This window comes from Chelonoidis abingdonii, chromosome 15 (genome assembly GCF_003597395.2).
Source record: "Chelonoidis abingdonii isolate Lonesome George chromosome 15, CheloAbing_2.0, whole genome shotgun sequence".
In the NCBI taxonomy this organism is placed as follows: domain Eukaryota; kingdom Metazoa; phylum Chordata; order Testudines; family Testudinidae; genus Chelonoidis; species Chelonoidis abingdonii.
Window position 1 is genome coordinate 22561753 of NC_133783.1, and position 24773 is coordinate 22586525.

At 42.3% G+C, this 24773-nt stretch overlaps 1 protein-coding gene across 1 annotated transcript in view; it reads left to right on the forward strand.

The window, feature by feature from the left end:
• HKDC1 (hexokinase domain containing 1) overlaps positions 1–21408 on the forward strand; it is a 41624-nt gene extending 20216 nt beyond the window's left edge. Inside the window, exons 8-18 of the mRNA XM_032795217.2 lie at positions 1688–1843; positions 3043–3276; positions 4480–4784; positions 5438–5586; positions 5673–5792; positions 12231–12326; positions 12405–12504; positions 14278–14461; positions 15255–15410; positions 17828–18061; positions 20178–21408. Of these exons, the coding sequence (XP_032651108.1) occupies positions 1688–1843; positions 3043–3276; positions 4480–4784; positions 5438–5586; positions 5673–5792; positions 12231–12326; positions 12405–12504; positions 14278–14461; positions 15255–15410; positions 17828–18061; positions 20178–20322 (1879 nt within the window). The 3' untranslated portion in view covers positions 20323–21408. The remainder of the gene's footprint in view (positions 1–1687; positions 1844–3042; positions 3277–4479; positions 4785–5437; positions 5587–5672; positions 5793–12230; positions 12327–12404; positions 12505–14277; positions 14462–15254; positions 15411–17827; positions 18062–20177) is intronic.
• Positions 21409–24773: the final 3365 nt, after the last annotated feature.

Here is a 24773-nt window from a genome sequence, read left to right on the forward strand (position 1 = left end):
CTTTGGAGTGAAATGCATCATGTTTAATATGGTTTCAATGACTGTTAATAACCAGTTTAAAATACAGAGAGTTGCTGGTATCTACTTTTATGTAAGCTTAATTACATTTTCCCTATAAATATATAACAATTTTGGTGATCTGTAGAAAGAATTAGGTTTACTTAGGTACCTTGGTGTTTTTGTCTATAAGAATATAAGAACATAAGAATGGCCACACTGGGTCAGACCTATGGTCTGTCTAGCCTAGTATCCTGTCTTCTGACAATGGCCAGTGCCAAATGCTTCAGAGGGAATGAACAGAAGAGGGCAATTACTGAGTGATCCATCCCCTGTTGTCCAGTATGAGCTTCTGGTAAGGGCGATTTAGGGACACCTTGAGCGTGGGTTCCATACCTGACTATCTTGGGTAATAGCTGTGGATGGACTTTATTTTTCATTAACATATCTAATGCAGATTTGAACCCAGTTACAGTTTTGTCAACAAATTCCCCAGGTTAACTGTGTGTTGTTTAAAGAAGTACTTCCTTATGTTTGTTTTAAACCTGCTGCCTATTAATGTCATCAGGTGTCCCTTAGTTCTTGTGTTATGTAAAGGAGTAAGTAGCACTTATCTATTCACCTTGTCCACACAATTCATGATTTCATAGACCTCTAGCATAGAATCGTAGGACTGGAAGGGACCTTGAGAGGTCATCTAGTCCAGTCCCTGCACTCATGGCAGGACAAAGTATTATCATATTCTCCCCCTTCTTCTATTTTCTAAGCTGAACGGTCCCAGGCTTTTTAATCTCTCCTCGTATGGAAGTTTTTGCAGATCCCAAATCATTTATGTTTCCCTTCTCTGTATTATTTACAATTCTAATACATCTTTTTGAGATGGGGTGACCAGAACTGCACAGAGTATTCAAGGAAGAGCTGAAAGTAAGCTGGTATGCCCTGGTACAGCATACCGAACCAGCTTCCCCAGGCGGCAATTTAAAGGGTCTGGGGCTCCCAGCAGCAGCTGAAGCCCTAGGCCCTTTAAATCGCCACCTGAGCCCTGTTGCCAGAGTCCTGGGGTAGCAGTGGCAGCCGGGACCCCTGGGGCTCCTTTGGCAATTTAAAGAGCCTGGGGGCTCTGCTGTGGTAGTGGCGGCTGAGAGCCCCTGGCCCTTTAAATCACCACCCGAGCCCCAGCTGCCTCTGCTACCCTGGGGATCTGGCTACAGGGCTCAGGGAGCAATTTAAAGGGCCCCGGGCTCTGCTGTGGTAGCCCCGGGCTCTTTAAATGGCCCCCAAGTGCCAGCCACTTCTGCAGCTGGTAGCTCTGGCAGTGATTTAAAGGTCCCGGAGCTTCCAGCCACCACTACTGCAGCCAGAACCCGGGCCCCTTTAAATCTCTAATGGTCTCGCCTCTTCTGGTTAAGGCCACTCTCCTTCCAGTTGAGGCCCCGCCCCCGGCTCAGGACTCCAGCATACTGGTAATTCCTTTGTTACTTTCACCCCTGATTCAAGATGTGAGTGTACTGTGGATTTATATAGTGGCATTATTATATTTTCTGTTATCTATCCCTTTCCTAATGGTTCCTAATGTTCTGTTAGCTTTTTTGACTGCCACTGCACACTGAGCAGATATCTTCAGAGACCTATCCATGATGACGGCTAGGTATCTTTTTTGAGTGTAACCATTGCTTGTATTCACTAACAGGTTTGAGAAGATGATTAGTGGATTGTATTTAGGAGAACTTGTAAGACTCATTCTTCTAAAAATGGCAAAGAAAGGCCTTCTCTTCAATGGCAAGATATCAGCAGCTCTCCGTACTAAGGACAAGATTGAGACAAAACATGTAGCTGCTATGGAAAAGTAAGAGCTTTAAAAACAGTCTTCAGTAATCACTTTTTAGCCTTTCCATAAGTGCAGCTAGTCATCTTCCATGCTATTATAATATGTAAATATTTGAAATTGATTGTTGAGATTGATCCTGGATTGATGATCAAATTTCTGCTCAAATCAATTCAGTGCTAGAATCAATAGGAGAATCTAGTAGATCAAACTGGTCTTTTAATAGGTAATAAAATAATACAGAGGCAAACACACACTAAATTATTTAAATGTATTATATTCATCATATGTAACAAATGGAGAGACCTGGCCATGTGTAGGGTGACCAGAGGTCCCGATTTTATAGGAACAGTCCCAATTTTTGGGTCTTTTTCTTATATAGGCTCCTATTACCCCATATCCCCTGTCCCGATTTTTCACATTTGCTGTCTGGTTACACTAACCATGTGTGTAGATCCACCGAGCTGTTTTCAGTGTTTCAGAAGAGTGGAAGGCTTTACATATTCATACTTGTTGTTATGTTTGGGTTTATAAGGCTGGATAAAGAGCATTATGGATCTGCAGACAGCCCATGTCATTGATGACCGTCTGTAGTGTTTGAAAACTGTTTCTGGTGTTTTGGTTTTAAACATGGGCCATATTCCAGCCACAGAATGGACCATGACTTTATTATGTTCTTTAAGGGAAAAGCAACAAATGCACATTTATCTGTAAAACAGAGCATTTTGTCTTGAATATTAGCATGTAGTGCTCCAGTTCTACTTCTAATAGTAATCTAAAACCTGAGAACGCAGACAAGGGTGAAAGTGATACAGAAAAGGAGCAGCCTGTTTAATGTTTGTTAAACATAACTTGCCCTCCCCTGTTTATTCAAGGGTCAAGTCAACTTAATGGGGATCTTTTCATTGACTTTCATTGGAGCTGTATCAGGCCTTCTGAGACTCTCTAATTTTATTTTGGTTGGACAACCTGATTCATGGCAAGAAACCTTTAAAGATGAAAAATGAACAGGAGAAGCTTTCAACCTGTAATCGGCCCGCTCACTGCAGATTGGAAGCAAATCATCTGTGGACCACTAGTAATCTATGAAGCACATAGAACCAGTGCTCTCAGGAAATTGTCTATCTCTTGTGACCTAAGTCTGTGTTGTTTTCTGTTAGTCACATCCAAACACAATTATTCTGGTATAGGTTAATGTATGTTTCTTTGTTTGGTGTTAGACATAAAGAAGGTCTCCAAAACACTAAGGAGATACTGATGGAACTGGGCCTGACTCCTTCTGAAGAAGATTGCATTGCTGTTCAGCATGTCTGTACCATTGTTTCATTTCGCTCCGCAAATCTCTGTGCTGCTGCCTTAGCAGCAATACTGACCCGTCTGAGAGAAAATAAAAAACTAATACGACTGAGAACTACTGTTGGAATAGATGGAACTCTGTATAAAACACACCCTCAGTAAGTAAGCTGCCTAGCTGCTATATTATTTTGTCTGGGTTATTTGGCAAAGGTTACGAACATTGTCCGACCCCTTCCCCAATCTATTCACCACATGTCTTGTTTACCATTCATCCTTCTGAGACAATACTTGAACATGAAATCTATAAAGCTGAAAGAATTTTTTGTAAAATTACGCCTCTAGCAAACAATCAACAAAATACATTTTATTATGATCTATCACATGGAATTTTCAAACTAACTTTCTATCCTGATTCATTTCTCTATTTTGAACCTTTGATTTATTAGCTGTAGCACAATTTCTTCTTAACTAGAGGTGTACCTGAGTAGAGAAGTTTGGATCCAGAATCTAATCTAAATCAAGCTTACCCAAATTCTAGAGTGTTCAGAGTCGGCACATTATGGAAAGAGGGGCCCGAATTCAAAGCTTGGATCTGAATCTACACCTACACTTCGACAAAATTGAGGAGGTGGCAAGTTGTAACTTGTCTGGTTAAGGCCTATCTCTACACCCTCCCCAATGTGTCATATGGGGCATCCCTTCTCCCCAAGATCTTCTGGCAAGACTTGAAGGTGTAATTTCATTAGAGCCTATTTGTATGGATTTGATCATGGGGGATGTTGCCAATAATTCCTTCTCACCTACAGTAACAACTGCAGCTGCCAATAACCAGAAAACAAGAGTTGCACACTCATTCCCCCTCTTAATTTCTGAGGTTGCATCAGGGCTGCCCAGAGGGGGAGGGCAAGTGGGGCAATTTGCCCCAGGCCCCGCAGGGGCCCCTACAAGAGGTTTTTCAGGGCCCCTGGAGGGGGGGCCTTCACTCACTCCGGGGGCCCCGGAGCTGCTTCTGCTCTGGGTCTTGGCGGCAGGGGGGTCGTTCCGCTCTGGGTCTTTGGCAGCAGGGGGGTCCTTCTGCTCCAGAACCTGCTGCCGAAGTGCCCCGAAGACCTGCGGTGGGGGGTCCACCCGGGAACCGCCGCTGAAGTGCAGAGTCTTCGGTGGCAATTCGGTGGCGGGGCCCCCGCCGCTGAAGATTCCAGGCCCCCTGAGTCTTCTGGGCAGCCCTGGGTTGCATTTAGCTAGTTCTCCTTTTGTACTTATGAAGTTTTGTGTGTTTATTATAGATGTGTATGGTTTTGTACATGTATATTAAACACACAATATTTTGCAAGGGTCTAAGGCAATGATTTTTCTTCTAGATATCCTAAACGCCTGCATAAGGTTGTGAGAAGGCTGGTCCCAAACTGTGATGTCCGATTTCTTCTCTCTGAAAGTGGCAGTGGGAAGGGAGCAGCCATGGTAACTGCAGTTGCGTGCAGACTGGTATCTCAGCGCAAACAAATTGATGAGATTCTAGCATCATTTGAACTTTCCAAAGAGAATCTAATAGAAGTGAAAAATAAAATGAGGGGAGAATTGGAATATGGACTGAAGAAAGAAACACATGCGACTGCCACAGTGAAAATGTTACCAACTTATGTTTGTGGAACTCCAGATGGAACAGGTAAGGATCTTTGTAAAACACACGAAAATGTAAGATTACATAGTAGAGCTGATTGGAAATTTTCCTCTGGAACATTTTTCTGTTGGAAATTGCCAATTCGTCAGGGTTTAAATGTCTCATGAAATGCTCCTGTATCCTTGGCAGTTCAGTCTCCCAGGGCTTCCAAACTCCTGGCTACTTGACAGCCTTGACAGAGTCCCTGGTTCTGTGGCAGTCTACAAGGCAGGCTGCCATGCAGGCAGGTTTTCCAGAGTTTCCAGGCTTTCCTGGCAGCTTGGGAGCCCTCAGAGTCTTGGCTCCCAGGCTCCTTGAACTGCTGAGCTCCCCACTAGGCGGGCTACTGGGGCTCCCAGAAGCTCAGGAAGCTTTTGAAAGATTTTTAAAAAGTTGAAACAAAATAAAAAATTTTTCTAAACAAATTTTTGGAATTCCCATTCTACAGAAATTTTGATATATTTTATTTTCCATTCCCTTTTGGAACGCTTTTTAAACTTTGGGAATTTTCTGCAGGATGTGAATTAGAGTTCCCAGTCAGCTCTTACCCAGTATTTGTGGTGTGCTGTAATGGCTCCCGTAGCTTGCATGTTCTGACTAGGCAGATGTACTATGTCTAACTGTTGAGAAGCACTGAAAAAAATATTTTTCCGATACAGAAAAAGGAAAATTCCTTGCACTTGATCTTGGGGGAACAAATTTCAGAGTTCTGCTTGTCAAAATTAGAAGTGGGAGAAGAAAATCTGTGAGAATGTACAATAAAATCTTTGCCATTCCTTTGGAAATTATGCAAGGAACAGGGGAAGAGGTAATGTCCAACCTGGTTATTATTTTTGCCACGTTATTGTCCATTAAATATGTGCTGGTTTTTACACACGGCTTTTGTTCTTCCAGCTCTTTGATCACATTGTCCAGTGCATAGCAGAGTTTTTGGAGTACATGGGAATTAAAGGTGCACGTCTCCCTTTGGGCTTCACATTCTCTTTCCCCTGCAGGCAAGCTAGCATTGATAAGGTAAGGACTGGAACACAAAACAGTGTTGAATAGCTACAGTAGATCTGATTCCTATTAGAAAATTGCTGGATCATTTTGATGGATTTTTTTTAACTAGTCTCTGTTCAGTCATTTAATGGAGAAACCCTTCATTTTAAATCCAGCATTTAAAAATTTGTATTTTTTACAAGCAAGGATTTACAAGGTTTTAAATAAGATTCAGGGCAGATCCTTAGACTTATGAATTGCCTCACATAAAATAGAGATGAAAAAAACACCATAAACACACACAAATATTCTAAGTATATATACTGCCAGATTTTGCCACCTTTACTCATTCTGAATATTGGCTCATTCAGCCAGTTGGCTACTTATAGAGCAAGAAGAGGAAGCCATGATGGACTACTAAATGATCTTGTATGTTTTTAATGGGTCAGAAATCTCTTGCTCTCCTTTGGATTGATAATATCAATGGAGATTAGTCTCCTAATTATACTTTTTCAGCTACAAATTGAGTATTTTCAGAAGTGTGCAACAGGAAAAAGGATATCTGCACTCAGTGTCTTCTTTCACACTTCATTTATTCCATTTTGTGGTGCACCAGTGGGCAGAGTTGAACTTAGTCATTCACAGCGAAGGGTTGAATTTTGATTGATCATCAAGCAGCTTTTCATGATACTTCCTCCCCCTTTGTGCCCTGATTTGACACTTAGACTCTGTAAAAATTTGAAAGGAGATTCAATGCTTGGTTTATTTTAAACCTGTTGTACTAAGGGGGTGGTGGGTGGTGGTGAAGCAACAACAAAAACAAAAAAATCCCCCACCACACACATTGGAACTTCAGCCTAAGGCCTTGGTTATAACTAAGAACTATTTTTCGCTCTGCCTTTCAAATATGAAGCAAATTAGTGAGTGATGGGAAAATGGACAAGTCTGTTTCACCTCTTCCGGTGACAAGAATTTTCTGTCTTAAATTCATCTTTTTTTTTTTTAAACTTGGTGTAATTAACAGCTATGATTTCAACATTGTTCGTAAACTGTCATTGGTTCATACTGAGCAGTCTGTATAATACTGGTTGCACAATGGAAAGCTAGTTATTTTTAGCATAACTTCAAAACTTCATCAGTGGGATCAGATTATTTATCTTCAGGTTAAAACAACTCACAAGGTAACCGAGGGCTTGGCTACACTGGAGAGTTGCAGCACTGTTGGTGACTTTACAGCGCTGCAACCCACTCACCGTCCACACTTGCAAGGCACATACAGCGCTGTATCTCCCTGGCTACAGCTCTGGCTGTACTCCACCTCGGCCTGCGGAATAAGGACTGCAGCACTGGTGATGCAGCGCTGCTCCACCAGTGTGGCCACCAAAAGCGCTGTTATTGGCCTCCAGAGGTATTCGGAGATATCCCAGAATGCCTGTTCAGCCACTCAGCTCATCAGTTCGAACTCTACTGCCCTGGCTTCAGGTGACCTGCCCTTTAAATGCCCCGGGAATTTTAAAAATCCCCTTTCTGTTTGCTCAGCCAGGTGTGGAGTGTGGAGTGCAATCAGTGAATCTTTCCCGGTGACCATGCCTTCCACGCGGCAAACTGCGACCCCAGCATGGAGCAATGGCGAGTGCTGGACCTCATCAGTGTTTGGGGGGAAAGGAAGCTGTGCAGTCCCCAGCTGCTACTCCACAGCCCCCCCCCCGTAAAGGGAATTAAGATACCTATGGGCAGATATCCAAGGGCCATGCTGGAAAGGGGCATGACCGGGATGCGCTGCAGTGCAGGTGGTAAAGTGAAGGAGTTGCGTGTGCCTATTGCAAAGCCTGCGAGGGAAACCGCCACTCCAGGCGCTGCCCCACGACCTGCCGTTTTTACAAAGAGCTGAGGACGCGATACTTGGGGTGACCCCACCACCAATCCGAGGACCACGATGGACACTTCAGAGTGGGGGGGAGAGAGGAGGAGGGATCCGGTGCGTGGGGGAGGAAACTGAGTGAGGGGTACTGGGGTGTGGGGAGACACCCGGAGTCCCAGGAGGCATGCAGCCAGGAGCTCTTCTCAAGCAGGAGGAAGGTAGCACAGTCGCAGCAGCTGTACTTGGTGGAGGACAAACAGAGGAGCAGGTTCCCGGTAAGCGGCTTTATTTTCATTGATGGAAAATTTCAGGAGAGGAGGGAGGGTTTAGGCTGCATGCATGCATGCCTAGATGTGGAATAGCGCATTGATGTGGTCTATCACGTCGCGGTAATCGGCGCTCGGTAATCTCTCAAAAGTTTCAGCCAGAGTGGGCAATGCGCTTGCTGCAAGTTTATAGGAGAGCCACTGTGGTTCCTTGTCCCAGTCAGGCTACGCATCCATGCCACTGTGGCCGCGAAGGGTGGGGGACCATTGCAAGACACAGGCAAGCTGCATAGGGGCCAGGCGGAATCCGCATTGCTGTAGAAGACCTCCTTGCGCTTCCCAGGTGACCCCGCAGCGCAAGATATCTTCCAGGATCAACTCCTGTGGAAAATGTTGGGTTCAGAGTGTTCCAGTTGTAGGTTCAAGAAACCCTGCAGCTGTTTGCTTTCCCAGCCCGCACAGAAACCGAGTGGGACAGTGTAGAGCTGTTTGCTTCGTCTGAAGCAATCAGAAGCAAACCCCCTTACTTCACCATTTCGGGCTCCGTGGTTATTGTGCAGCTCTCTTTGGTATGGGAAAATTATGCTATTGGTGAAAGACTGTACAACTCCTTCTGTGTGGGAATAACTGTCTTGTATATAAACAATGCTGCCTCTGTAAGTGTTGCATTTTGGGCCTTTACAGAAGCAACCTTGAGATCTCTGGCTGCCCGTGTTATCAACAGCTCAAAGACTACAAAACGACTGGAAGAAGCCTGCGAAAAAGCAAAGAAGACATGCTGCAAGCAGTTATGGTGCAGCCAACTGTCACAGAGAATCAAAAAAGTGCAGGACTGGAGGGAAAGGGAAAGCAGGATCCGCAGAAGCAGAAAACGCAGCGGACAGGAAGAAAAGCACAAAGCAGCTGATAAGCATCCTGGCGCGCCAGCAGACTCTATCCAGGCGCTCGTAGCCATGCAGGCAGAGCACTACCGTCCCGCCCTCCTGCCCCCGTCCCAAAGCTCTTTCCTTGTGCCCCAATGTTCAGCTCACAACCCCTCATTCCCAGCATCCAGGTTCTTACCACCACCAGCTGCCTCCAACATTGTAGTTCACCAACCAGCCCTGAGAACTAACGAACTCTTACCCTCTGCACTCAAACCCCATCACCATGCAGTATTAGCCATCTGAAGTGCAGCAGTCATTGCTACAGCACATCCAGACAGGACATATTCAAACCTGTGACTGTACAGTTCCCACCTCCACACCCTTGCCTTTTAGGTTCCAAAAATGTTGTGTGTCTGTCAATAAAGTATTTTCTTTTCAATAAATGAATCTTGGCTTTGAAAACAGTCTTTATTATTGCAGAAAGTCAAAAGATACCTTAGCCCAGGAAAGAAAACAGGCACTGCAAATCAGCTTAGGAAAAACAGATTCCTACTAACATTGTAACCACTGCAACTTCACTCCGTGCAAGGCACCAAACATATGTTGGTTTTCAGCCTCAAATTTCCTCCCTCAAGGCATCCCTAATCCTTGAAAGCCTGTGCTGGGCCTCTCTAGTAGCCCTGCTCCTGGCTGTGCAAGATCAGCCTCCACTTGCATTGAACCTCGGAGGTCCATGCCTGACTGAATCTTTCACCCTTCCTTCACAAATATATGAAGGGTACAGCAGCATGGATATAACCGCTGGGGATGCTGCTTTCCCCAAGTCTAGCTTCCCATACAGAGATCGCCAGCGGCCCTTTTAAATGGCCAAACAGCAAAACACACTCCACCCAGTCATTCAGCACCGGCTCAGCCTGTAGTTGAACAGGTCCTTGCTCCTGTCAAGCTTCCTGTATACAGTTCATGAGCCATAGGCATTACAGGTGGGTAAGTGGGGTCTCCAAGGATCACAATGGGCTTTCAATGTCCCCTACTGTGATCTTCCTGGTCTGGGAAAAAGTCCTGCCTGCAGCTTCCTGAACAGGCCAGTGTCCGAAGATGCGTGCATCATGCACCCTTTCCAGGCCAGCCTGTGTAATGTCACATGAAACGTCCCACGGTGATCCACAAGCGCCTGGAGAACCATAGAGAAATACCCCTTCTGATTAATGTACTGGATGCTAGGTGGGTGGTGCCAGAATACGGAATATGCGTCCCATCTATCACCTCCAAGTTCGGCGAAACCCATTTGTGCAAAGCATCCACAATGTGTTCTCACGCTTCCCCCGAGAGTCACGGCTTCTTATAGCAGGAAATGCGAAATGCCCCTGCAAACTTGCATCACGATTCCAACGGTCGACTTTCCCACTCCAAACTGGTTTGCAACCGATCGGTAGCTGTCTGGAGTTGCCAGCTTCCAGATTGCAATAGCCACCCGCTTCTCCACTGACAGGGCAGCTCTCAATCGCGTATCCTTGCGCTGCAGGGTTGGGGCGAGCTCAGCACACAGTCCCATGAAAGTGGCTTTTCTCATCCGAAAGTTCTGCAGCCACTGCTCGTCATCCCAGACTTGCAGGACGATGTGATCCCACCACTCGGTGCTTGTTTCCCGAGCCCAAAAGCGGCGTTCCATAGTGCTGAGCATTTCCATGAATGCCAGAAGCAATTTAGTTTCATATGTGTCAGGTGACTCGCTATCATCGTCGGACGCCTCATCACTTTGGATCTTAAGGAATAGCTCAACTGCCAAACATGATGTGCTGACGAGACTCGTCAGCATACTCCTCAGCAGTTTGGGCTCCATTTCCCACAGAAATCGTGCTGCACAGAAACTGTTGAGAGAGTCAAGATGGCACCAAACATAGACTGAAAAACAGGGATTGCTGGGATGTGAAGCGAAGCATCACGGAGCATTGGGACAAGAAGCAGAATGACCCGCATCCTCTGCCCCCTTCCCACAACCCACAGAGCCAAAATGGGACGAGGTGCTCTGTGGGATAGCTGCCCACAATGCACCACTCCCCACACCGCTGCAAATGCTGCAAATGTGGTCACACTGCAGCGCTGGTAGCTGTCAGGGTGGCCACACTCCAAGGCTTTCCCTACACAACTGCACGAAGACAGCTTTAACTCCCAGCGCTGCACACCTGCAAGTGTAGCCAAACCCCTAGATAAGAATCCCCAGTATCACTTATCAAATAAGAAGAAATTTCCATTGCAAAATTTCTGAAAACTGTTTAAGTTGATTGCTTAATTATTTACAGTAAATATAATTCTTGTCATAGTTCACTCACAGACATGGTCAAATAATAATGGCATATGTGAGGCTATCTTCCGATCTAATTGTGTGTCTGTTCTGGTAACAAGCTACACCTTGGTAATGTCTAGTATTTAGGGACATAACTTTACAAATTGAACCACGGTTTGTGCTGCAAACATGGTTCAGAATTTTAATAAACCATGGAGTAAAGCTGTCAACAGCAAACCAAGTGGACAGTGGGGGATTTAGAGTTAGTGGAGCCCTGTGCGTAGCTTCATTTTTGGGGCTCCCCCTCGGGACTGAGCCAAGAAAAAGAATATTCTCTCTTATCTCCCCCTCCATGTTTTTCATTCTTTTCTTCTTCCTCCTTCTCCTCGGCTTCCGCAGCTCCCATTGGCCGCAGTTCCCAGCCAATCAGAGCTGCGAAGTTGGTGCTCAGGGTGGGGGAAATGCATGGAGACTCTCTCTTCCATCTCCCTACCCCCGGAGCCACAGGGACATGCTGGCTGCTTCTGGTAGCAGTGCAGAGAGAGGGAGGCAACGTAGGCAGGGAGCTGCCTTAGCCCTGCTGCACTGTTGCTGGTACATCTCTGTTTGCCCCTTGGAGGGAGGGAGGCAGCGGGTCTTTGTGAGCTGCCTGGGGTGGGGGGCAGCACACAGAGCTGCCCCCAGGGGCATGCAGAGATCTGCCAGCAGCTGGCCATTTCCAGGAGCAGCGTGAGGCCACTCGCCATGGAATGCAGGCAGCCTGCCTGCCTGATCCCTGCTGTGCCACCTGCCAGGACTCAGGGGCCGGTTGTCAGATGAGATTTGTCCTGCATTTTGGCGCCCCCTATCACTGGGGGCTCTGTGCCACCGTACTGTTTGTTACATGGTAAATCAGCCTTTGCAAGTGGAGTCAGCACAGTGGAAGCTGGGTTTTACACAGGCCAAAAGTATATTATACATAAAAAACTATATTAAAAGAACATTATTAAGTTTGCAAAAGTCAAGCACTCAAATGTTAGAAAATGCCAGAATGAAGGTTACCTGTGCAACCTTAATTTAGCCCTCTTGTGTAAATGATACAGTCATTAATTACATGCTTACATACTACTTTTTCCACCGGACCCTGCCCCATTCAGTGCACAGGATTCACATCCAACTACATTTGTCATTTTTGTTGCTGTTTTGTTACAGGGCGCACTTGTGGAGTGGACAAAAGGTTTCAAGGCAACAGACTGTGAAGGAGAGGATGTTGTTGATATGCTAAGAGAGGCCATTAAACGCAGAAATGTAAGGACTTCTATTCCCATCTATTTGGTTTGTTTAAACAGCTGCACCCCTTTCTAAATAATATGATTTCCTTTGCAGGAGTTTGACTTGGATATTGTAGCAGTGGTAAATGACACTGTTGGGACAATGATGACATGTGGCTATGAGGATCCAAATTGTGAAATTGGCTTTATTGCAGGTAACATACTAGTCAAATTACTTGTTTAAAATGAAAGTAAAATATTTAAATAATCAGTTGATTTGTGATAGAAAAAAATCTTACCACTGAGACAGATAAAGTCTGTCATAAGAACTATTAATGTTCGGAGAATTTGTGCTAGTTTGATAGCTCAGTGGTAATGATCTGCCCCAGGATGTAGGAGAATGGGATTAACTAATTTTCAGTCATTGGACTGATAGTGTGTTATGTTTCACAACCTACAAAAGATAAATTGGATACAAACATTAAATGTTTTCTGCTGGAAAGCTTTAAAATAAGACAACTATATTTCTTAGAATTCAGAACACAGAAAACCCCCCAAACGGAGGGAAACAAAATAGGTTGATCACTAAAACAGAGCAGCACAGCTCACCCCACCTTACTCTAGCTTTCTGCAAACTGACTGTGCGAGGTATAGATTGATCACACACTTTCCTACAAAGTCTTTAGCCTGCAAGCTGGACCAGGATTTAAAGTGACGGCTTATAATTTTTATTGTTTCTAATACACCACCCTGGGGCTGTGAATATAGCTGGGGGAAAAGCTGTGACATGTTCTGGATGAAGTTTCATCTCGTCCTCTAGTGTTACAATTTAAGGCTGTGTCTACACTGCTACTTTCAGTGCTAAAACTTTAGTCATTCAGCGGTGTGAGAAAACGCATCCCTGAGCAACAAAAGTTTTAGTGCTGAAAAGCGCCAGGATAGACAGTGCTGGATTGCAGCGATAAAGCTACCTCCTCTCGTTCTGGGTGTTTTGTTTTGTTTTGTTTAATCGCCAGGAGAGCTCTCCCCCAGCAATAGTGTGTGACTACACTGCCCATGTCTGCCATGGCCACGCTGTAACATGGGCAGTGTAGACACACCCTTAGTGGCCAGCCTGTAAAGCCTTATGTGTGGTGAGGACAGGGAAGGGTGTTTAAAGCAGAATATAATGAGGGAATCCTTAGAGACTGTGCTTAATATTGTAGGAAGATGATTAGTGCTTAATTCACAATGAAAGAGGTGCCACGGCTCAAGCACTTAGGTGCCAGGGCTTAAGCAATTGATTTACTTTCATAACTGATGTGGAAAGCCTAGAGATGCCAGGGCCCAGCCCTGGCACAAATTAAGCACTGAAGATGATGCTCAGCCTGCTTAACTATTTTTAGATTCAGATGTTATGTTCTTTTGGAGAATGTGTTCACATGCAGAGATGAGCTGTGAATCTGGAGTATCCTCCGAATAAAAGGACTCAGGGTTCATTGTAGTTGGGCAGATAAAGATGCCTGGCCAGTGTGTAGCAACACTGAATAAGCAAATATGACATGGGATAAAACAAAGTATGGTTGAGCCAAATAACTTCTACAGTAGCATGAGTTGTCTGGCCTGCAAAATGTGATGCAAATATCAATTGGGTAGTATTCAGTCACCTGACTCTGGGCCTTCCTACGCAGTCTCCTTTTCTCCAGTGAGCTTCCCATGAGGGCATTGCAGTAATAGGAAATCTCCAGTACTCTTAATTTCTATGGCAAATTCTGTGGAAAACCTACCTCAGTTCTGAATGTTTGTATTTCAGTGATGTAGAAGATACTATCAGAAAGGCCACTTGTTGACACTGATTTCTATTAAGATCTTGGGATGTCTTTGTAATACAGATCTGGTTCAGGAGAGTAATATTTAAATATTTCACAGTGTAGACACCATGATTTCCTTCTATGCATTTCAGCTACTCTGTAACTAGATGTGACTGAAGCCCTGTTGCTTTCTTCCAGGAACAGGTAGCAACGTGTGCTACATGGAAGAGATGAAGAATATTGAAATCATGGAAGTGACTGAAGGGAAAATGTGCATTAACACGGAATGGGGAGGATTTGGTGACAACGGGTGCATTGATAGTATCAGAACAAAATATGATAAAGAAGTGGATGAGGGTTCATTAAATCCTGGGAAACAGAGGTAAAGCTGATTTTATTGTTTTTAGATGATGAATAGGTTACTGCAACTTCCCTGAACCTGAACTGCCTTTTTTTTTAAGCAAGTAATTTACAAGGAGATTTTGGTATCGTAATTCATTTGCCAAACTATAAGTCATGCAGATTGCCTACATTCTTTATATCTGGACTAAGTTATTTCTCTGTCCCCACATCAACATTGCTAAAACAGGTGATTTGCAAAACAGAACACCTTTTAAGACACATGCAAAACATAAGCATGACAGTGTTATCCTGTCATCCTTTCACTTTACTGTTCCACTTGGCTTGACACTAGGATAAAATAATCAACTGTGAATACTTTCCAAATAAGGTTAATTATGAAAGTTTTGTATTAAAAACAAACTTCAAAATAAATCCTGTAAAAAATGAGTTGAGGAGGCTGAGTTTGGTTTTGCAAGGCCAGAACTTATCTGGATCTAATTTATATCAGCCACCAATGTTAAAGGTGGGGGAAGCTGGGTAAAATGTTAGTTAACCTAAAACTGGGACTTCAATCAATGCATTATATTTAATATTTTGTGTGTTCTTTCTCATTTCTTTATCTTCTTTGGAACATGAAATATTGTAACTAGTGTTTGCATTTGAAGTAATTGTAACATAATGTGTTTGTTGTTTTTTTTTTTTACAGCCAAGCAACAGTGCGTTTAGGCAGTGGAATTACCCGAGTTTTAAATATTTTTAGGGGATGTACTACCAATGATATTAAACAGAATTTGCCATCTTTTAATTACTTGTAAATATGTTTTGTAAAATAGGTATGAAAAAATGACCAGTGGAATGTATTTGGGTGAAATAGTGAGGCAAATTTTGATTGACTTAACCAAACACGGACTTCTGTTCAGAGGTCAGATTTCAGAATCGCTCAGGACAAGAGGAATATTTGAAACAAAATTCCTGTCTCATATCGAAAGGTAAAGTAATTCATTAGAGTGAGGTGGTTTCTGTCTTCTTTCATTGCCAATTGCCTCTGTGCAAATAGGAGCTATTGAGGTCAGGAAGTGACAAAATTCTGGCTCAAATCTTGAAATTTTCCCTGGGCACTGCTCCCACTGAAGTAAATGGAATTTGTCCGAGGGCTGGTCTACACTGGGACCTTATATTGGCATAGTTATGTGGCTTAGGTGGAGTAAGTATTATATCCATTTTAAAGAGAGATTATCTGAGGCACAGAGAGATTAAGTGACCAGCCAGGTTTACATTGAGACTCATCATTTTGTAAGAGTCCTGGCCCCAATCCCTTCTATAACCCCTAGTCAATATTCCATGGCAATATTCAATAGTCAAGGGCAAATATAGTGCCTATCTATAAAAAAGAGAAATAAGGACACCCAGGGAATTACAGACAAGTCATCTTAACTTCACTACCTGGAAAGATAATGGAGGATATGAACACCTAGATGATGATAAGGTGATAAGTAATAGTCAGCATGGATTTGTCAAGAACAAATCATATCAAACCAACCTAATAGGTTTTTTCTGACAGAGTAAAAAGTGTTGTGGATAAGGGGGAAGCAGCAGGTATGGTATATCTTGACTTTAGTAAGGCTTTGGATACCGTCTCATATTTTCTTAATTTGTTTGTTTATCAGACGGTCATGCAACCTAGGTGGAGCTATTATAAGGTGAGTGAACAACTGGTTGGAAAACCATTCCCAGAGAGTAGTTATCAGTGGTTCACAATCAAGCTAGAAGGGCATGCCCAGTAGGGTACCTCAGGGATCAGTTCTGGGTCCGGTTCTGTTCAGAATCTTCATCAGTGGTTAGATAATGGCATAGAGAGTACACTTACAAAGTTTGTGAATGATACCAAGCTGGGAGGGGTTGCAAGTGCTTTGGAGGACAGGATTAAAATTCAGAATGATCTGGAGCAATGTTCTGAAGTAAGTAGGATGAAATTCAATAAGGAGAAATGCAAAGTGCTCCATTTAGGAAGGAAGAGTCAGTTGCACACATACAAAATGGGAAATGACTGCCTAGGAAGTAGTACTGCGGAAAGGGATCTGCGGGTCATAGTGGACCACAAGCTAAATATGAGTCAGCAGTGTAAAACTGTTGTCCCCCCACATCCCAAAAAAGCTTTCTGAGATGTATTAGCAGGAGTGTTGTAAGCAAGACATGAGAAGTAATTCTTCCACTGTACTCCACAGCTGGACTATTGTGTCCAATTCTGGGTGCCACATTTCAGGAAAGTTGTGGACAAACTGGAGAAAGTCCAGAGGACAGCAACAAATATGACTAAAGGCCTAGAAAACGTGACCTACGAGGGAAGATTGAAAAATTGAGTTTGTTTAGTATAGAGAGGAGAAGACTGAAAGGGGACATAACAGTTTTCAAGTACATAAAAGGTTGTTACAAGGAGGAGGAGGTAAATTGTTCTTAACCTCTGAGGAGAGGACAAGAAGCAATGGGCTTAAATTGCACCAAGGGAGGTTTAGGTTGGACATTAGAAAAAATTTCCTGTCAAGGTGGTTAAGCACTGGAATAAATTGCCTATGGGGGTTGTGGAATCTTCATCACTGGAGATTTTTAAGAGCAGGTTAGACAAACACCTGTCAGGAATGGTCTAAATAATACTTAGTCCTGCCATGAGTGGAGGGGACTGAACTAGATGACCTTTCCAGGTCCTTTCCAGTCCTATGATTCTGTGATTCCCCCACAAAAACATGGAGTATTCCCCTTCCTAGAAGGCTGTTAAAAATAGGAGCGGGGGTGGGGAGGGAGTTGCATAACTATTTTGTAATTGTTAGGTAAGAATGGGGATAATCACTCCTAACCATGTCATCTTAAAAATCCTACCACCGTGCACAGCCTTTCTCATTCACAGTGTTTGCTGAGGCACTCAAGTGTTACTACCTTTACAAAAAGAGTATTAATAACGGATTATGAAAAAGAACTGTGCTCTGAATGTACATGTGTATGCATGTGTGTGGGTGCTTGTCCATGATCTTCAGAGTAAAATCACTTTTTGATCCTGAAGGAAAAGATGCTAAAAAAAAAAAAATAGGGTTGCTGACATGTGACCCTTTGGTGGTAGATTTTCAAAGGCAGAAATGGCAGTGAGGTGCCTAATTCCTACTGATTTTCAATGAGAAGTGCCCAACAGCTATTTGTGCTTTTTAAAAACTCATTCCTCTTAAGTGGTATTCATAGCAATTACAGAAGGGCTCAAGATGTAAAATTTGGATTTGGATTCCAGTCAGAACCTCCCTCTCAATTAAGGATGTTTGGGCTTTTCTTCAGAGCTAATCTCTAACAATTTGGTTTCATTTGTAAGACTAAAAATCTGAAAGTACACACAAAAGTTGCTGTTGTGTTTGTATGAACACAGTGACCGGCTAGCCCTTCTTCAGGTTAGAAGAATTCTGCAGCAGCTTGGATTGGACAGCACTTGTGATGACAGCATTATCGTAAAGGAGGTGTGTGGTGCTGTCTCAAAGAGAGCAGCTCAGCTATGTGGAGCAGGACTGGCTGCTATAGTAGAGAAGAAGAGAGAAAACAGTAATCTAGAGCACTTGAAAATCACTGTTGGAGTGGATGGAACTTTATACAAACTACACCCGCAGTGAGTACTTTGTTCCTTCTTTGCCTTAGTGTTGACTTAAGAGTCCATTAAGAAAACAAACAAAACTGTATTCAATAGTCTGTTTAGATGATAGAAACTGAAAGGTTATCCTCAAGAAATGAATGTGTATTCCTGAAGTCTACTTATTAATTTGGTCTAAGGATTGGAAACTGCCAAGAGAGAGGCTCAAAGCAGTGCCGCCTTGTACTGTATTGGTTCAAAGCAGCTTGACTGAAGAAAGGGAAACTTGCTGCTGAGGTTATAATGATTGATTCTGAGTTAAACAGAGGAGCTAGTTTCCAATCTTCTAACTTCCTCAGCAAGCAAGAAATGAAGGTTTCTCTTTTTAGTTAAATACATTTAGAAACTGCCTAAACTCTTTTTATACAGTATAAATGCCTAGATACAACGGGCGCTGACCTGGTTGGTCCTAGAAGAGAATACAATATAAATGTTAACTAATAATGCAATATAAAAGCATATTTATCATCTCATTAATTTATAGTAAGTCAGCTCTATTCTTGTGCCAAGCCAACAGCTGCATCTGTCAAACACTGTGTGCCTCTCTGGTTCATTTAGCACATGTATTATCCTTAACATATTTCCTTTTTTATGGCCTTTTTGGATGCTTAAAATGTATTAAAATTCCAGTTAGGGGGAGGAACCCGGCCCCCCTCCCAATCTCAGTCAAAAGGAAATCTTCATACTGGAAACCTGTAACGGAAGAAGTTTCTAATGGTTCTAAATGAATCTTTGGCATTTTAGACCTTTAACATTTTTGGTGATGACTTTGGCCAAATTTTTGCCAAAGAGGTGGCCTTGTTCAAGTGGAAGGTTACGCTAGTTGCTGAGGTTATATCCATGTTCCCTGAATGAGGTCTAACGAGGGGAGAGGAAGGTATTTGCTGCCAAACTAGCCACATCAGAAGACCCGCTTTGCAGAAGGAAGACTGCCTATCATCCTCAGTAGTTTCTAAAATATGAGGCTTCTCTGCTCTCTTCAGTTCATGATGGTAGGGAAGGTAGGAAAACTGAATGAAAACTGACCAAGATGGGAAGTGCAACTTTTTTTGTTTGCAGTTAAAATGTTTCCAGATTACATTAACTTTTCACACATTTTATACAGAGGAATTTATAGTTGCCATCTCCCAACTGACCAACTTAGGCTATGGAAACGTTTCCATAGATTGAACTACACTTCTACCCTGATATAACGCTGTCCTCAGGAGCCAAAAAATCTTACCGCGTTATAGGTGAAACCGTGTTATATCGAACTTCATTTGATTTGCCGGAACGGGCAGCCCCCCCGCCCCCAGCGCAGGGCTGTTTTGCAGCGTTATATCCGAATTCGTGTTATATCGGGTGGCGTTATATTGGGGTAGAGGTGTATTTTCTTTTGGCATCTCTTCTTCCCTTCTTTTCTCTCCTGAATCACCTGCAGTACAAATTCCTGCATTAGCTCCTGATGGGACTTCATCATCAGATCCCCTTGGCCCCTAAAAAGCTCCATGTTCACTATTGCACCCCTTGGAACAGGCAAAGTGAAATTCCCCTAAAGTGCAATGGGTGAGATGGCAAAGAGTTGGCTAGGCTAGTAGCGCCACAGAAGGCCTCAGTGCTTCTTTATATTAAAAGAATCTGGAACCCAGTGTTGCCTGCTGCTGCGTACTAGAGAGAGAAACAACATTAAGTGACACATGGTTCCCTCTGAGGAAATGGGTCCTCTTCTCTCACAGTCTCACAGGATGGAAGAATTTGTTTCTGTTTCCTGTTGTAGGAGGCAGAATATACTGAAGGGACAGGGGGAGAACCAAAGGAAGATGTTGTTTGATGCACTCTTATTTGTTTGGCCCCTTGCTTCCTATAGGTGAAACAAACCTTTTTTAGTCTGGGTTAGTGAAAAAAGGATGTGAACAACATGGATGCACTCAGGATCCCTTATTCCTGGGGGTACATTATGGTGGTCATATATGATAATTATGAGCATAAAATCAGCAAACTAAAAATTTCAGAATACACAATAATTAAATAAGTGGTGATTTAAATAATTTATAAAAAAGTAGAAATGATCACTCCGTTTACACATTGTAAAGTGTTGGTTTCTTTTTCCTTTTAGTTTTTCTGGGATTTTACGGGAAACAGTGAAAGAAATGGCACCTCAGTGTGATGTGACTTTCATGCTGTCTGAAGATGGAAGTGGAAAGGGAGCTGCCCTAATTACTGCTGTGGCAAAAAGACTGCATAATGTTGGAGAAAATTAAAAACAAAGATAAATATTTAAGTAAAGTTGTACAAGTGCATTAGAGATTTTCTCAATGACTACACAAAATAACTTGGGTGGAAACCAATAAGAAATACCCACTATGAGCTAGCAGCTAGACTAGAACCACCGCCAATGCAGAACAAGTCAAATCTTTGACTCACCGTAACTTGGGTGGAGGTTGGAGTATCCTCATGCTAGTTAGCACTATATTCTGGGTTATTACAATAGACTCATTGCTGCTACATGATCAAATGCCATACATAGTGTGATAGAGCAGGTCACATAAATGTAATTTTTTCCCCCCAAAAATCAGCTTTTGAAGTGCTTAATTGATCTCCTGCCCCACTAATGTTAACCTGTGAGTTTGTCACTCAGTTTTTCAGGGTTTTAGGGGTTTTTAGCCTTAGTTTGGTCTGCCTCAGTGAGTATCGAGATTCTGGTACTGTACATCTCTAGTGGGTATATTTGTTCATTTTTGTTCTTTAAAATAGATATACAAATTGGAATAAATTAATTAACTTTGTCTAATGAAACATTATGGTCAATGAAATGTATTACTACTAGGGCTGTCAAGTGATTAAAAATTAATCTCAATTAATCGCATGATTGAAAAAATTAATTGAAAGATTAAAAACTTAATCGTACCATTAACCAATAATAGAGTACCATTATTTAAATATTTTGGATTGTTTTCTACACTTTCAAATATATTGATTTCAATTATAATACAGAATACAAAGTGTACAGTGCTCACTTTATATTTCACTTTTTATTACAAAAGTGCCATGTGAATGCCTGTTCTCACTTTCAGGTGACATTGTAAATAAGCAGGCAGCATTATCTCTCGAAAATGTAAACAAACTTATTTTTCTTAGTGATTGGCTGAACAAGAAGTAGGACTGAGTGGACTTGTAGGATCTAAAGTTTTACATTATGTTGTTTCTGAGAGCAGTTATGTAACAAAAAAAGCTACATTTGTAAGTTGCACTTTCATGATAAAGGGATTGCACTTCAGTATTTGTATGAGGTGAATTAAAAATATTTTTTGTTTATCATTTGTACAGTGCAAATATTTGTAATAAAAATAATATAAAGTGAGTGCTGTATACTTTGTATTTGAAATCAATATATTTGAAAATCTAGAAAAACATCAACAATATTTAATACATTTCAATTTGGGCCTTTTTCTTATATAGAATTGGTATTCTATTGTTTAACAATGCGATTAGAATTGTGATTAATCGCTATTAATTTTTTAATCACAATCTTTTGAGTTAATTGTGTGAATTAACTGCAAGTAATGGACAGCCCTAATTACTACATTTTTACTGTCTTGGTTCCAGACTAGTTATAATACAGTGCACCCACATATGGTTAGAAAGTGGATGTACTGTACAAAAATCAACTGCAGCCCATAGGAGAGTGTACTCTGAGCTGTTTTTTGGTCTCAGGCTATTTCATGGCCTGGGGCCCTTATTTATAGCCTCCACCTGTGAATCAGATCCAATCACAAAATGCTGTCTTGCTGGACTGGCCGCTTCTCAGCACCTGCCTGCTGGGCTTCTCTTCAGAACAGGGCTCACTGCTCCCTGTAGGATGACCAGATAGCAAGTGTGAAAAATTGGGACGGGAGTGGAGGGTAATAGCCACTTATATAAGAAAAAGGCCCGAATATCTGGACTGTCCCTATAAAATCTGGACATCTGGTCACCCTAGCTCCCTGCCCCTCAGCCTTTAAAGGGACAGACCACCCTATTACACCTCTTTTAATCTCCATGTCCCAGGAATGTTTTCTAGAACAAGACCACATTAATTTCTCTGGTTCTTGTTTTCCTTCTAGTCTTTCCTCCCCATTCAAATTTTAAAAATCAGATTGTTTCCATTTTGTGGAAATGTTTCTCTTTCCTCTTTCTTAGTCCCCTGGCTGCTGATCTGCATGTCTCCAGTCATGCTAAATTAACTCTTGTGGGAACAACATGTTTTGTTGCTCACTCCAAAAGTGACTCTTCAGTGACATGGGGTGAGCAGCAGAGACACAGGCTGATGTGAACTTTTTAAACCTATCAGTAGTACCTGAGCTCAGCAGCCAGGCAGTTGATAAAGATGGTTTATTAATGGGCAAGGGCCAACCAGTGGGAGATGAAACAGGAATGCCTGTTTGACATTTATCAGTGGGACATGGACAGTAAAATAGGTTGAGATTTATAGAAATCTTGAAAATAGTCAATACCCTTGGGTGTGACTTAAAAAAATCACACACTTACTTATTTAATGGATTGCCAAATGAAATGAAATAATATGTAGCACAAAGAATCAAAATGGCAAACCTCTGGTTTCCAATCTCAGCTGCTTCCATACCCTCTTAATCCTCTGTCCACACATATTCCTGTGTACTTGTGCTGGGAGCACAGCAAGACACAGCATTTGTGCTGACAGCAGGGGCTTGGATTCATCCATAACTATTGTGCCCTGTGTTAAATAGTTGGCTTCATGTTAACAATAACATAAAAACTGAAATAAGATTGAAAATATAAGCCTAGCAACAATGAATCACATTTTTTAAGATACAGTACATTCACTATATATTTTTTTAAAAGCTGGTCAATAGCATCTTTCACTGCGACATATTGAAATTACCGAATGCATGAAAAAAATAAAGCAAACTAATGAAATTGAAAATGATTTTCACTTGCTAAAGAGCTAATGTATCAATTTTGTTTCTGGGCTAGCTGGAGAAGGTAAATGCATATTTAATATTTAAGAACAGACTACTCATGTGCTGGGATTTGGTGGTTCCCAGTGAGTCTGATGCTGGGTAGAAATCATGGGACTTCAATCCAATGCGATTCAATTCAATTTAATAAAGCTTTATTCGACATGTGCACAAAGAAAGCCACTGGTACAAAGAATCAGGCAGAGTCCCTCCAGCAAGGAACCCTTCCCCTTGCTACTTTATAGCATATGGTGCTTATATAACAAGTTATATAACAACTTACATAACATGAACCTCTAACCAATCAGTCCACATGCTGAGCTCACACCCCTCCCCGTGGCCTTCTCCAGAATGTTCTGAGGCTGATGAGCCACAGCATGCTTCCCTATGCATAAGCACCCTGTAAACCACATTTTATCTAAAATAAACACAACCATACCCTTCACATGCAATCGTATTACAAACAGAAGCGAATGCATCACATACATGTTTTCATGATCTCCCACAAGTAGTTTAACAATTCTACATTTATTTTTCATTATATCTTTGTTCAGATTTAACAATACCACTTGATCAGATTTTCCCATGAAATACTGACTCTTCACAGAAAATTGTTTTTAGTAAGTAAGAGAAGCAGGCACTATTTGGAACCAACTTTTTCAAAGCAACAAGCAGTTGTAAATCATGTGGTGATGAGCATCTTAGAAAAACATTAGATAGGGTGAGTGGGTTTCTTCTTTCAGAGCTGTAGGTACTAATTCAAACATACCGTACAGTACTCCCTACTGAAAAAAGGTGGGTAGTTGGAGACAAGTGACCTGCATCAAATTTTTTTTATATACATTCAAATGCTGTTGCAGGAACAATTACACGATCCCTGCATAGCCAATTTTAACTTCAATAGCAATCCCACAACATCAGCTGACTCAAAGTATCCCGGCTATATATGATAGAGGATGAATATTTGATTTGTATTAGTTTTGTAAAGGAATACTAGCAATTGTCAGGCCATAATGTTAGCATGAATATTTAAAAACAAGTAGGTATTAACTGGCGAAAACAGAAATGGTCAGTGCTGCCACATTCTGAGTCCACACCCAACCCAGGATCAGAGGAGTTAAAATGATTGCGGCCTTTAGGGAAAGAATTGCAATGTTCACCTGACAGTGCTGGGACCTGATAGCATCTCTTGGGTCCTGCTAAACTTCTGTGCAAATGGGCTTAAACTCGTATTTATGTCCCAGAGTGAAGAATGCTCTTGTGAGAAGTGCAGTGTGTTCTGGACTGTCGGTACTAGGGAACCCTAAAGTGCAGAGGAATCTGAATGGAGCTGTGAGACTCACTGGAAAAGCTATTGGCTCCCACTGGAGGGAGATGGGTCTTGGCCGGCGCCCACTTGCATTGTGAATGGGGAGATTCATTATAGTCCCCTCAAAGAGGGGAGAGAGTATGGTCCAGTAGTATACGATACATTCTTAGGTTTAAAGAATCACTTTTATAGAGCTCCTATTTTATTTATACAACTGTTGGTTTGATTTCTATTAAAATATGTAGGATTTTCCTATAAAATATGTAATATTCATTTATCTAAAAAAATACCTAACAGTCCCTTTAATCCATTAAAGATGATTCATAGATTCATAGACTCTAGGACTGGAAGGGACCTCGAGAGGTCATCGAGTCCAGTCCCCTGCCCTCATGGCAGGACCAAATACTGTCTAGACCATCCCTGATAG